The following is a 13,347-nucleotide window of genomic DNA, read 5'->3' as shown; positions in this document are numbered from 1 at the left end:
GTCTTTATACTTCTGTCCATATCACATTGGAGGGACAACAAAGTCCTAAATTATCCTTTAAGTATCCGATGAAAAATTAGGAATAGTTTGATACCATTTTTAAGGATTCATATACAAATCCTAAAAGGCTTTCAGTAGGAAGGATTGATAAGCCCAGAGCACTACTTTGCCTTTATGGAAGAGGATTACAATCTGCAAATCAAAAAGGCGTTGAAGCCCACAGATGCAATGGGCCAATGTAATGGCAAATATATATTCAAAGAGACCAAATGCAGCAGCAGCCATCTTAAACAGTTTCAGAACATATGCTTGCACGATTACGATCCCATATTGGGTGAAGGGTCTTAACTTGGTGTACATTGAGCAGCTCCTACAGCAGTCTCTTAACAATGCAGTTAAAAACAAGGAATAGACAGACTTAGGTTCCTGTAAGTTCCCAAGGCTGCCAGGTAAGACCTACAAGTGTATTTGGCGGAGTGTACTGCGGAGTGTTGCAGTGTTTCGGTGTGACGGAGTGAAGAGTAAAGAGCTCACCGAAGAGGAGTAAACCAGAGGCCATTATACCAGCTACCAGCAAGCCCCCAGCAGATCCCACATGAAAACCCTTGAAGAGCGGGGGCTCTGCCAGCCTGCAGTGCAGAGCCCGTAAAAGGTGAGGAGGACTGGCGGCTGTGGAAGCACGGTGTAGCATTCGCTATGGCAGGACTGGGTTCATGGACCCTCCTCCAAATGAAGCGGCAAGATCATGTGGACTCCCCGAAGAGTAAACCTCTCCGGGAGGCCGGTATCCGGCCAGATTTGGCTCCTCTGGGCCTGGGCCCCCTAACTGAATCGCCCCAAAATGGAGCTCGCAAGTGTGGAACTGCCAACCCCACAAACAGCTATTGGGGGTAGCCCTATAGCTACGCCAGCGGTCCTTAGCCCGAAAAAAAGGTGTGCCAACCTGCCCAGTGATCTACTGGGAGTTGGAAATCAAACATACCCGCAGCCCCTGGAGGACCCGAATAAAAAAAAAAACAGCCGTTGCCCCTCGACCCCTTGATATCAGAACGGTCGCCCACAAATGAACAGTGGTTCGATAAAAGTGGGAAAGGGGCCTTTTCTCCCATCAAAGAATCCAGGTCTGGGGAGATAACACCACAGAACGGCCTAGAGGAGGAACCCAGTGAGGCATCCTGGATCACCTCACCAGTGGAAACAGGGTCTACTGCAGGGTTCTCACCTCCGACCCCCACACCCCCAGCAAGGCGCTGATGAAAGGGATCTAAAGTAGGATTGGAAGGGTCGAAGTCGCTTATGCTGCTGGCTCGCCTGTAAGGATATTCTGAACCTTACAGCTAGAATCGAGAAGCAAAAATATCAGAGCCTAGCAAGCCTCAATGAAAGGCTAGGAAATGACTCCTGGCCGAGTCCAAATCCGGCATTAAATCCCTCAGATGAAGAGGTTTTTACTCTGACCAAAGGAGCCACATTCCATCAGGAGAGGCAGTGGATGGCCAGAGGACACGAAGATCAGAGGTAAGCACAGAGCAAAGATCTCCATCGAGGCATCAGGATGATGCGGTCAGAGACTCTGATAGCAGCCCAGCCTGTCCCCTGCATCGATCGATGAGAGGAGAAGTGACTACTGTCAGGTCTGTCAAGTTTAGAAAGTGGCCAGTAGTAATTCATAGAGTGGGAGGATATTTTCTTATTTACCATTGTACGCGTAATGGGTTTTCCAAACAAAGATGGTGGAATGGAAAACAAATCTTATTGGCTGGTATGATACGATATATTATATTTTATTTATATTGCGCTCATACACAGGTGTTTCAGAGGGCGACCAGGCAAAGGGAGGGGAATAGGGGAGAAACAAAAACAACGATCTTACTAGGCACAGTGACATTGAGAATGCACAAGTGCATGGGGAAAGGAAAAGGGGGAAGTGCATGGAAGAGGGAGAAATTGGAAAGTGCGTAGCACAGGAGAGAACAAAATAAATAATAAGTAAAATAAATAAAGGTGATAAACAGTGGTAGTGCAGCCGGTAAGTGGCAAAGTGTTAGGTTAGTCAGATAGGTGCATCTGATAAGTGCAGAAGAGTGGGTGAGGGACTGTATGGGTACAGATACAGGCCCCAGGGCAAAGGGTGGCCCGGAGGCAGTGCATGAGGGTGGCAGGGTGAGTGGGTACCTGGGTCCGAAGGACAGAGGGGGCCAGGTGCACCGTGCCAAGAGAGAAAGCAGACCAGCAGGGGAGAAGAGGGGCAAAGGAAGAAGTGAAGGTCTTGAGGTGCTTGCGGAACCGTAGATGGTTCTCCTCAAGTTTCAAGGTGGCAGGGATGCAACTCCAAAGGGAGGCCCCAGCCGAAGACAGATCTACCCCAAGCTCGTTTCTTTGAAAAACGACTGACCCCGAAGAAGTTAGAAGTAGAGGAGTGAAGGGCTCGAGAGGGAAGGTACATACAGAAGGATAGTTGAAGGTATTTTGGACCCAGGCCCCAGAAAGCCTTGTGGACAACGCAGAGGGTTTTAAACGTAATCCTTGCATCCACTGGGAGTCAATGAAGGGATTTCAGAGCGGGAGAGATACGATCCCAGGGCTTGAGGCCAAGGACAAGTCTTGCAGTCTGTTCTGGATTTCTTGTAAAGGGCGGAGAGTGGAGGCAGGTAGATTTAGAAAGAGGCTGTTACAGTAGTCCAACCTAGAGATAATCAGAGCTTGGGAGACAGTGTGCTTCTGAGAGGAGGAGAGGAAAGGAAGAGAACCTCCAAGGAGGTGCAGTAAGAAGTTTGACATTTTAGAAACGTCAGAGATGTGTGCGGAGAAGAAAAGTGTGGCGTCAAAGAGGTCCCTGAGGTTCTTGGCCTCGCAGTTAGGGGCCGGAGGAGGGCCAAGGGAGGCCGGTCAGAGCGAAGGGAAAGGATGGAGAAGGTGTACCAATGAGGAGGATCTCAGTCTTGTTGGCATTTAAACAAAGATAATTGGCAGCACACCAATTTTGAATGCCGATTAGGCAGTCTGAGATGAGGGAATGAGAGAAGGTGTCTGAAGGAAGCCTGAAAGGAGTTGATCAGCATAGCACTGGAAACTTTAGCAGAAAAAGGAGATGCAGTATGCAAGAGTTGCCAAGTATTGGTTGAAAAGCCAGGGCGAGAGGCTCGACCCACGGGGAACACCACAGGTAGAGAGATAGAAGATAGGAAGGACCAAAGTTGTACCTGGGAGGGTCGATCAGAGAAGACAGAGGTCAGCTAGGCCAGAGCCCGATTGGTGATACCCAGGTTGCCACGGAGACGATTGAGCATGGTGGTATGGTTGACCGTGTCGAAAGCAGAGGAGAGATCAAGTAGGATGAAGACAGAGGGAATGTTAGAGTCAAGGTTGGAGAGCAGGTCTTCACGGATGTTCAGGAGAGCAGTTTCCGTGCTTCTGGCAGCTCTGAAGCCGGATTGGTGGCCATGGAGAGAGCCAACAGAGTCAGAATGAAGGTTAAGCTGAGAGATGGCAATATTTTCAAGGAGCTTACCCAAAAGGGGAGTAATAGAAACTGGGAGATAGTTAGCCGGACAAGAAGGATCAGATGTGGGTTTCTTGAGGAGAGGATGCACAAGCGAGTGCTTCAGAAGGGAGGGGAAAGATCCAGAGGCAAAGGAGAGGTTGCAGAAATCGGCAAGGGCCGGAGCAAGGGTACCGATGTGGTCCTTGATGGTTTTAGAGGAACAGGGATGGACCTGTTTTGATGAGGCTTTCATAGATCGGACTTGTCTAGCAACCTCATCAGGGAAGAAAAGAGGAAAGGAGGAGAAAGAGGGAGGGGGGGGGGGGTAGAACAATAGCCTGTAGTATCTAGCTTGAACTTGGTGTTTTAAAACTGCCTTTCATCCGTAGATGTTTCTTGGCAGGTTGTGTTTAAACTAAGCTCCTTAACTTAGGCCTTACCCAGAACCCAGAGTTCAAATTACAGAAGAAGAAACTACAGCAGAAGATGCTTGTGAAATAAGAAGGCCACAGGTGTGAGCTAAGCATTTTTTTTTTTTAACTTGTTTATTTATTAAACAGCGCACAGGAGCAAGCATGGTAAATTTACATTCGTTACAGACTACATGTGACACTTGGAATACTCCCCTCCCCCCAACCTTCGCACCTTCAGAGGGCATTGTTCCTGGGCCTCATTCCGTTCAGCAAGGCGGCGAGGTGTCCCCCATAGAATGGAGAGCGTTCGCGATCAGGCGCGGCTTAAAAGTGAGCGCCGGATAGTTCTGGTCATAGTCTAGGACCGGGGCCCAGATGTCAGAGAAACTATGGAGTCTGCCCGCCTTGGCTGCTGTGACCTTTTCAGCTATCAAAATGTCCCAGAGTTTAATCCACCATAGGGGTATAAGGGGGCCTTCCACAGTTTTCCAGGTGCGGGCTACCGTGATTTTGGCAGCCAACAAGAGTTGAGTGATCAGCGTGGCCCCCCTCCCCATTCTCGGGTAAGCGTCTGGGTGTGGGATCCCTAGAAGGACCTGGTCGGGTGTTAGCGGAATAGTCACTTGGGTGATGTCTTTGGTTACCAGACATTTGGTCGAAAAAATTTGGTCGACTGGACAAATGGTCGAATTTTTTTTATTTTTATTTTCACCCTTTTTTTTTGGCCCCCCATCCCGCCAACCCCGGTTTTTTCTAAAAAAAAACTTTTCCCCCTAAACGAAAACCTAAAAAATAAAAATTCGACCATTTGGTTTTCGACCAAATTACATCGACCATTTGTCTGGACAGTGATGTCTTTTATAGTGGCGAGGCATTGGGTCCAGAACTCCTTTACCTTAGGGCAGGTCCACCACATGTGGAAGTAGGATCCTGAGTGGCCGCAAAGACGCCAGCAGTGAGGGTCCAAGGCTTGTTGGAAGTGGTGAAGACGCAAAGGGGGGGAGGGGGGGAGTAGTACCATCGCAAAAGCAGTTTGTGGGCGCATTACCGGTTGGAAATGCAACGGGATGCCGTGCGCGTCCTGGGCCAGACGTCCACCCAGGATCGGTCCTCTATGGCATGACCCAGGTCCGCCTCCAATAGGGACATGTAGGAGGGTTTAGAGAGGAGGGGGTCGTCCAGCAGTAGCTTGTAGAGGGCAGAGATCTTCCCTCGGGCAGGCAGATCTGACGCTGTGAGTTCCAGGGGAGTGAGGGGCCGAGCTGCCACCATTCGGGTCTGGGGGTTGGAGCACCAGTGTCTTAGTTGGGCATAGGAGAATCTCTCAGTCTCCGCTAGCTGAAAGGAGAATTTGCATTGTTCGAAGTTGAGGGGGGAGGGGGGGAGAAGTCTCCTGAGAAGAGGTTTCCCAGCGTTTCGAGGCCTCCTGCGACCCAGTCCTGAAGTTCGCTGGATGAGCTCCTAGGGAGAAGGCCGGGTTGTGGAAGATTGGGGAGAGCGCGCTCAGGTCGCTTGGGATCCCTCTGTATCTGTGGGCCCACTCCCATGCCTTTATCGAGTTTTTCGTGGCCATCAGCACATCTGGCCAGCTCAGGCGCAAGGCGTTGGGGAGGAACGGGAGGAAGCGAAGAGGCAGGGGCAGGCGGGATTGTTCGATTTCCCCACCCACTTTGGGCGACCTGAGGCCAGTCCCCATGCCTGGAGGTGGGCCAGCTGCGCTGCTATATGGTACTTGCGAAGGTCCGGGACCCCCAGCCCTCCCAGTCTGGCGCTGGCCATCATCGTTTTTGGGGGAATCCTCGCTTTCTTGCCCTTCCACATAAAGTCAATAATTTTCCGTTGAAGCTTCTGGATGGGAGGAAGGGGGATCAAGACGGGAAGGGAGTCGCAGGCCCACTCCGAGGGCTATTGATTTTGAGAAGTTGATGGCGAATCCCGCTACCTCGAAGCTTCGGAGCTCCGCCAGGGCCGCCCTCAGGGAGAATTGGATGTTTGTGACTGTTAGCAGGACATCGTCCGCGTAGAGGGCGATCTTGTGCTGGGTGACGCCCATCTTCGGGACGCTTATCTGTTTGTTTGCCCAAACCCGTTGGGCCAACGGTTCCATGGCCAGGGCGAAAAGCAAGAGGGACAGGGGGCATCCCTGACTCGTTCCGCAGGTAAGCAGGATAGGGTCCGACAGGCGGCCGTTCACTCTGAGCCAGGTTTTGGGAGCTTGATAGTTTGCCAGGACCATTTTCCTGAAGGTTGGGCCAAAGCTAAGGGCTTCGAGGGTAAGAGTGAGAAATGGCCAGTCCACCTTATCAAAGGCCTTGGTCGCATCCAAGGCAAGTAAGGCCAGCTGCTGAGAGTTTTGTGTGGCCACCTCTATGAGGTTTAGAGCCCCGCGAATGTTATCTTTTGTGGACCGGTGGCTAATAAAGCCGGTTTGGTCCGGGTCTATGATATTCGGTAGGACCGGTGCAAGGCGGTTAGCCAAGATCTTAGAGTAAATATTGGCATCCAAGTTGAGCAGGGGGTCCTTTCCAGGCTTTAAAGTGAGGACAGTGATGGATTCCTGCATGGACGGAGTGATCGTTCTGGTAGCCGCAAATGAATTTAAGAGGCGGGCCAAGGGCGCCACCAATTGGGGACAAAAGTGTTTATAGAAACGGGTGGTGAAACCGTTCGGGCCGGGGGCCCTAGGCTTGAAGCTCTTTATAGCCTCTTCCACCTCATCCGGTCTTGGATTTATTGCAGCGGCGAGCCGTATTTTCTCTTGGTCTGCATAGTGAACTGACCCTTGTGGGTCGCGAAGCCCCAGGATGGATCTCCAAGTCTCCTCCCTAGCTAGGTTGCTGACCAGGAGCTTGTTGGCTTTGTTATTGTGGACATAGTACCATTGTTTGGTCCTAGCGAGCAGGTTCGCAGTGGTGTCAGCGTGGAGCGCCTCCAACCTTTTCCTCGCCATTTGCAAGGCTTTGTAGGATTTCGGGGACCAGCCCTTCCGCTTGTGGATCGCTTCAGCTGCACAAACGTCGGCCTCCAGGGCGTCCCGGGTCGCCTTCTTCTGTTTGTGAAACGCAGTGCCTTGGGTGATCAGTTCCCCTCTGAGCACAGCCTTCATGGCGTCCCAGGTGTTAGCAGGGGACGTGTCCTCGTTAGGGTTCTCAGTAAAGAGGTTTTTGATTGTCCTGGCGATCGCATCTCTCACCGTCATGTCCCCGAGGATAGAGTCATACAAGGAGCAAAGCATTTTTTAAAGTTCATGCTAAATTTTCAAAATTACATAGTGCAATGTAAATAGTTAACGCAGCAGTGTTCATAAAAGTACATTTTAGGGTTTAATTGACTGAGGAAGAAACAGTGCGTTCTGTAGAAAAGGAGTTCTGAACTGAAAGCTAGGGCGGTAACAGTGCGCGCGTGTGAAGGCAAGTGTTATCGAAGGTGTGCACACGTCACATTAAGGAGGCACTGCAGCAGAGAGGATCAGCGTGACCCAGCGCCATGTGCGTGTAAATAAAAGTAATAGCTGGAGAATGCAGCAGTTCGCTTGATGTCAGGAGAACCAGCTGCTGCGATATGAAGCGCGACCTTGCTCCATTGAAGCGCAACCTGGCTCCATTGCGTGTGTAGATAAAAGTAATCGCTGGAGGGCGTATAGGTTCGCTTGATGTCAGGGTTAAATAGATGCTGAGACTAGAAGCACGACATGGTTTCATGGTCGGGTTGAAACTCCACTTGGCAGCGTACACCGGTACTCGTCGAGGGAGAGAGTCAAAATAATCAAAGTCTGTGGATGAGGAGAGCAGAGTTATCGAAAGATAGCACACTCATTGTATTGGCAGAGACGTTTCGATCCACAGCAGTCATTTCCTGATTTCCTCATAGACAGCAAGACCTCAGAAGACAATGAGGGAATCTGACTAAAGCTAAGCAGAAGAGTATACACAAGAGAAATTCCAAGCAGTAGAAAATATAAAATACAGCAAACAAAAAGAAGCTACCAGTTTATACAAAATTTTAACAGTTTTTAAAATTAATTGGCCAGAGGAAAAGCAAGCCTTGTTCTATCATGGTTTTAGGGAGATTTTAAAGGATGCACTAGCTACTATAGTGGACAGATCCACTTGGTGTGTGAAGCTTTCATGAATTTAGTCCTGCAAATAGATTGTCAGTTAGAACGCAGGGCAGAGCGTAGAAGAGGAGGTTTTGAGAGTAGAGTTGTTAACCGAGTGGAGAGAGAAAGACAAGGAGAATCTGTGAATAGGGAGTTAAGACCAGTGAATTCAGTAGGGAGAGGGAAGCCTGGAGGTCCTTTAAGGACCAGAAGGATTTATTTATTACATTTATTACACGCCCAGATCCTGAGGTATCACGGCAAGGTTACAGACAGTTTATTAAAAGCACCTCAAAGTTGCCTCCCTCATCCACAAATGCTTAAATAACAAAGCCCCTTGTTACCTAACAGAACGTTTTACTAGAAAAATCTCCACTAGACCATCAAGAACAGCCAGTCCCAATTGCCTGCTAGTGCCCAGATTTAAACTGACCACTATTGGAGGGTCCAGCTTCCCAGTCAGGGCAGCTCAGCTTTGGAACTCCCTACCTCATGCTCTTAGATCCGACCAAACGTTCAACAAATTCAGAAAGAACATAATAAAATGGCTCACCGAGAATGCTATGTAACCCGCATTCGCCCCACGTATCCTCTGCATGTACTGTACTTATATAGATTTGCTATCATGTAAAACGTCAGCTATATGATGACCTGCTTTCTGCACACATTATTGTACATGCACTTTACTGCCTTAACTTCACCCTGTGGGGCCAAGAAAACTGTTTTTACCATGCTCTGTATATCTGTAACTTCTGTAACCAAGCTGCAAGTCCTCTTGTCTTATGCGCCCTGCTACCTCAGGGTCCGGTGCGCACAATAAATAAACAAACAATTCATCATATACAGTTTCATTTATAGTTACAATTACAACAAGGCACAGGTTATTTACAGAGAGAACTAAACAGGTAGATTAAGCAAATAGTTATGTACAGTAAGTATGGCATCTGATATGTCAGTACTGGTTAAATAACCAGGTTTTTAACCGTTTTTTTAAAACCAGATAGGGTTTCCTCTTTTTTGATACTGAGCAGGATTGTGTTCCAATGTTTAAGGGCTAAATATTGATTGGAAGCTGCTTCCTCCCGCTCTGCTGTTCTTCAAGCGGGGCAATCCTAATAGGAATTGGTTATTGGATCTTAGGGTTCTGGTGGCTTCATTTTGGTGATGGCTTTGTTCAGGTAAATGGGTGCTTTGTTATGGAGGCATTTGAATGGGATGCATAGGGTTGAATGTGATGCAACCAATGACGTAGGTTGAACAATTTATGTATGTACTGTGGGAAGTCTGGGAATATTGTTGGAAATTGTCAGGTGTCCAAAAAACCCTTTTCCACCGATTAGTTTAAGTCGTTAGCAGGTGGCCACCACTATCCAAGCAGCTGTGCCGCACATTACCCTGAATGTATCCTTGTCTGTTAAAGGCAAGTGGTACAGTGGTTATAGACCCGGGAGCTACAGGAAATTTCATGGATTGGAATGTAGATAAGTCCATGGATTTACTCTATATTCTTAAAGACAGGGCAGAACAGGTGAGAGCGGTGGATGGGTCCCAGTTAACATCAGGTCTTATTACACATGAAATGGTTGTGGTGGAGATGGAAATGCAAGGGGGACATTGGAAAGAGATTATCTTTGAACTGATAGATACACCCCAGTTAAATGTAATTCTAGGAATGCCTTGATTGACTTCTCAAAACCCTAACAGTTTGGGAAAGGAGGGTATTGGAATTTTCCCCCACTTTTTGTAAGGAATATTGTAAGAAAGGGAAAGAAATTCAGGGAAGCCCAAGTAGGTGTTCGTAAGTTGTAGCCGGGTTGGTTTATGTGGGCGCAACAGTACATACAATAGGAGCAGCAGTCGGAGTGCTGCCAGAATGCTATCAAGATTTTAGTGAGGTTTTTAATGAAATGGAAACAAATGTACTACCTCCTCATCGTGATTAGAATTGCAAAATAGACCTAGAACCTGGGGCTTAAATTCCATGTAGTCACATCTATGCTCTAGGAAGGAGAGCAAGCATTTGAAGGAACAATTCAAGAGAATTTGACTAAAGGGTTCATTAAACATGCTCAGTCTTCAGCTGCATAACCACTGTTTTTTTACCTACAAAGGAAGGCACATTACGAACATGCATAGACTACAGAGCTTTAAATAAGATAACAATCAAGAACAGATATCCGTTACCATTAATTTCAGTAATGGTTGATCAGATTAAAGGAGCGAAAGTGTTTACCAAGTTAGATCTGCATGGAGCTCATCACTTGGTGAGAGTATGGCAGGGCGACGAATGGAAGTTTGGGCTCTTCATGTACCAAGTGATGCCTTTTGGTTTATGTAATGCTTCTGCAGCATTTCAATTTTTCATCAATGAAGTGCTGCAAGAGTTCTTGGACATCCTTGTAGTGGTGTATATCAACAATATACTCATATTTTCTAAAGACTTACAGCAACATGAAGAACATGTCTGAAAGGTTTTATAAAGGTTAAGAGAAAATAAGTTATTGCAAAGTTGGGGAAAAGCCAATTTCATATAGAGGAGGGGGAGTTCCTGGGATTTGTTATCTCTCCCAAGGGTTTGGAAATGGATATGCAAAAGGTCAAGGCAGTGGATGAGTGGCCATCACCCGCAGTTGTGAAGGATGTTCAAAGTTTTTTAGGCTTTGCAAACTTTTACAGAAGATTTATAAAAGACTTCTCTCAAATTATTATGCCCATTACTAAACTCCTAAAGAAGGGAGTTTGGTTGGTCTCTGGAAGATGGCAATAAGTTTGGATACGAGTGAGCCTGGGTTAGGTATCCCAGACAGCTGTAAAGGACCTACGTGGTAATCCACCAGGTTTACTTTTTGCACTCCAATTCAATTTGGCATGCTTATTTCTCAATGATACTCCAAAAGGTTATGGTGGGCCTCTTGCATTATATGGTTTGAACATATATTTATCTTCTTACAAAAGTCCCTGATGAAGGTCAATCGAGACCGAAATTCATTGTTGCAAGAGGCCTACCATAAGATTGTCTTTCTGAATAAAGACAACCATTGAGAAAAGTGTATACAACTTGTTGGAGCATCATTGAGAAATAAGCATACAAAATTGAATTGGAGTGCAAAAAGTAAGCAGTGGATTACCACATAGGTCCTTACAGCTGTTTGGATACCTAACCCAGACTCACTCTTGTCACCATTTTGAACCACCCCATTGTGCAAAAGGGAAGGACTCTGGCGACAGGACCAAATAACCAACGTACTTAAAACATTGATTTAGAAACAAATAAGAAAGAAAAAAGCGGTGCCAACCAACCCCCATTCTAAATAAGTTGGGATTTGGCAGGATGTCCACAGACTGCAAGCATTGTCAATCTGGTCGAGATAACAGGGGGCCGGAACAGACTCAAAATACAACTGTCCAAAATTCCGAAGATGACTGAACGTTTTGACCAATACGTGGTGGATAATCCAGACGGAGAAGAATATGGGTGGATTCTGAGAAGTTATAAGGAAAAACCTGGAGCTTTTTAGAAGACCAGATTTCCACTCAATACATGCCACTAGTAAAAAGGTGGGCGCTGCTAAGAGAAAATTAAGAGCCGATGTCAGGAAATTAAATATGCTAAATACATTTTTAAAAAAGGAAGCAGCAATATAGGAACTCGCTCATGGCATCTAGAGCGAAAAACGATGAAGAACAGATGCTGAAAGCAGTGTGCAAGAACAACACACAGAGCCTATGGGGCCTGCTGAGCAACATAGGAGGCCAACACTGCGCTATTATGATCAGTCACGTCCCTGAGGAAAAGTGGATCATCTTCTTTACTAAGCTGTTTGAGAAGAGGGAGCCCAATATTCACCATAAACATAGGGAACTGGGCGGAAGTTGGGCCATTAACATCGATCAAGAAAATATTAGGTTAATGATCGTCAGAACTAAGTGCATCTCGATCAGCAGGCCCCGATGGCCTGGCTAATCACGTGCTAAAAGCAAAAATGGATTTTATGAGGAGTCTTTGCCCAGGTTTTGCCAACTAAACAGATTCCTGCTTCATGGAGGGAGGCGGTTATAGTGCCAATTTTCAAGAAGGGTGATCAGGAAGATCCTAAAAATTATCGCCCAATCGCCCGTCTTCACTCCATGGGGAAGCTTTTCGCATCCATTCTTTTGCGAGATCTGAATGTCTGGGCACGGGAGGTGGACTGCCTTCACTACCACCAGACCGAGTTTATAAAGGGGGTGGGCACCTCCCTGCTCAATCTCCTAAAGCTGCGATCCATTGAGACAAGGTCAAATATCTATTTAGCGTTCATGGACCTCGAGCAAGCATTTGATGAGCAGGGATAGGCTTTGGGCCAAACTAAAATCAAAACTGCCCCAACAATTTGATGGAAGCTATCAGGGCTTAAGAAGGGCTGCTCTTTAGTCCCTTTCCTGTTTAACCAATAAACGGCTGATTTGGGAGATTGTTAGAAGTCTGTCCATCAATGGTACTCGGGTGCCTTGGGTCCTGTATACCGATGACCTGGTCTTTATATACCAAACACAAGTTGGGCAGCTGCGCAGGCGGACCTCCTTTAACCTATATCTGGAGGCAAATGGACTTAGATATTTTAGCGTTTACTTTAAGATCCTAGTGATGTCATCAGCCCAAAGAAAGCAAAAGGGTCTGTACTCATTGACCATAGGAGGTGAGCGCCTGGAGATTGTGGAAACAATAAAATATCTGGGAATTGTGGTAAATAGGAACATTAATGAGCAGGCACATATTATGAAACTGTGCTAAGGTCAAACAGCTCGCGGCTCAGGGAAGAGCTCTCCATAAGAGATACAGAACCTTCTCAATGCTCCCCCCGATTTCCTTTTATAAACGAAAGGTAATCAAGATCCTTACATTTGGAACGGAAGCCATGTTCAGTTTATCATGGAAAGCTTGTGGTCTACTTCTAGCATGAGGGCTACTTCTAGCGAAAGGTGTTAAGACTACCAAATGGATTACCAGTGGCGGCTATCCGCTTTGAATTGGGGCTTCAATCGATTTAGTCAACTGTAACATGGAAAGCATTGAAAATGTGTGAGCTGTACTAATGTACCCTCCAAAAGAATGATCCCAAATTGGGGGATAAATGGCTGGGGAAAACGTATGGCCATTCTTAGACACAATGAGAGGAAACCCTATGAAGGTGAAAAGGAAAATGCAATAGACTGGATCCTCACCCAGGAACTCAGAAAGTAACAAATTGGCCTTAGGACTAGATCTTGAAAACCAGTTACTAAATCAAACCGCTAGGTACCTGAACACATTTTCGTCAGCCCACTATTGAACCCGTTTATGAGAATGCGTCTAATATCTTACTGACGAG

General features: G+C 47.0%; 1 protein-coding gene across 6 annotated transcripts in view; it reads right to left on the bottom strand.

The window, feature by feature from the left end:
- The window catches only part of BCL2L12 (BCL2 like 12), a 513,616-nt gene that overhangs the window by 212,550 nt on the left and 287,719 nt on the right, over positions 1-13,347 (bottom strand). The window contains exon 2 of one of the 6 annotated variants that reach the window (XM_069605209.1): positions 4,021-7,669. The exons of 4 other annotated variants lie outside the window; for them this stretch is intronic. In XM_069605209.1, the coding sequence (XP_069461310.1) occupies positions 5,723-7,132 (1,410 nt within the window). In that variant the 5' untranslated portion in view covers positions 7,133-7,669 and the 3' untranslated portion in view covers positions 4,021-5,722. Of the gene's footprint in view, positions 1-4,020; positions 7,670-13,347 lie in introns of those variants that run through there. One more of the 6 variants, XM_069605219.1, reaches the window with a different exon arrangement.

The sequence above is a fragment of the Ambystoma mexicanum genome, chromosome 1p (genome assembly GCF_040938575.1).
Source record: "Ambystoma mexicanum isolate Mex_15411 chromosome 1p, UKY_AmexF1_1, whole genome shotgun sequence".
Lineage (NCBI taxonomy): Eukaryota > Metazoa > Chordata > Amphibia > Caudata > Ambystomatidae > Ambystoma > Ambystoma mexicanum.
This window is presented reverse-complemented; position numbering and strand designations above follow the sequence as displayed.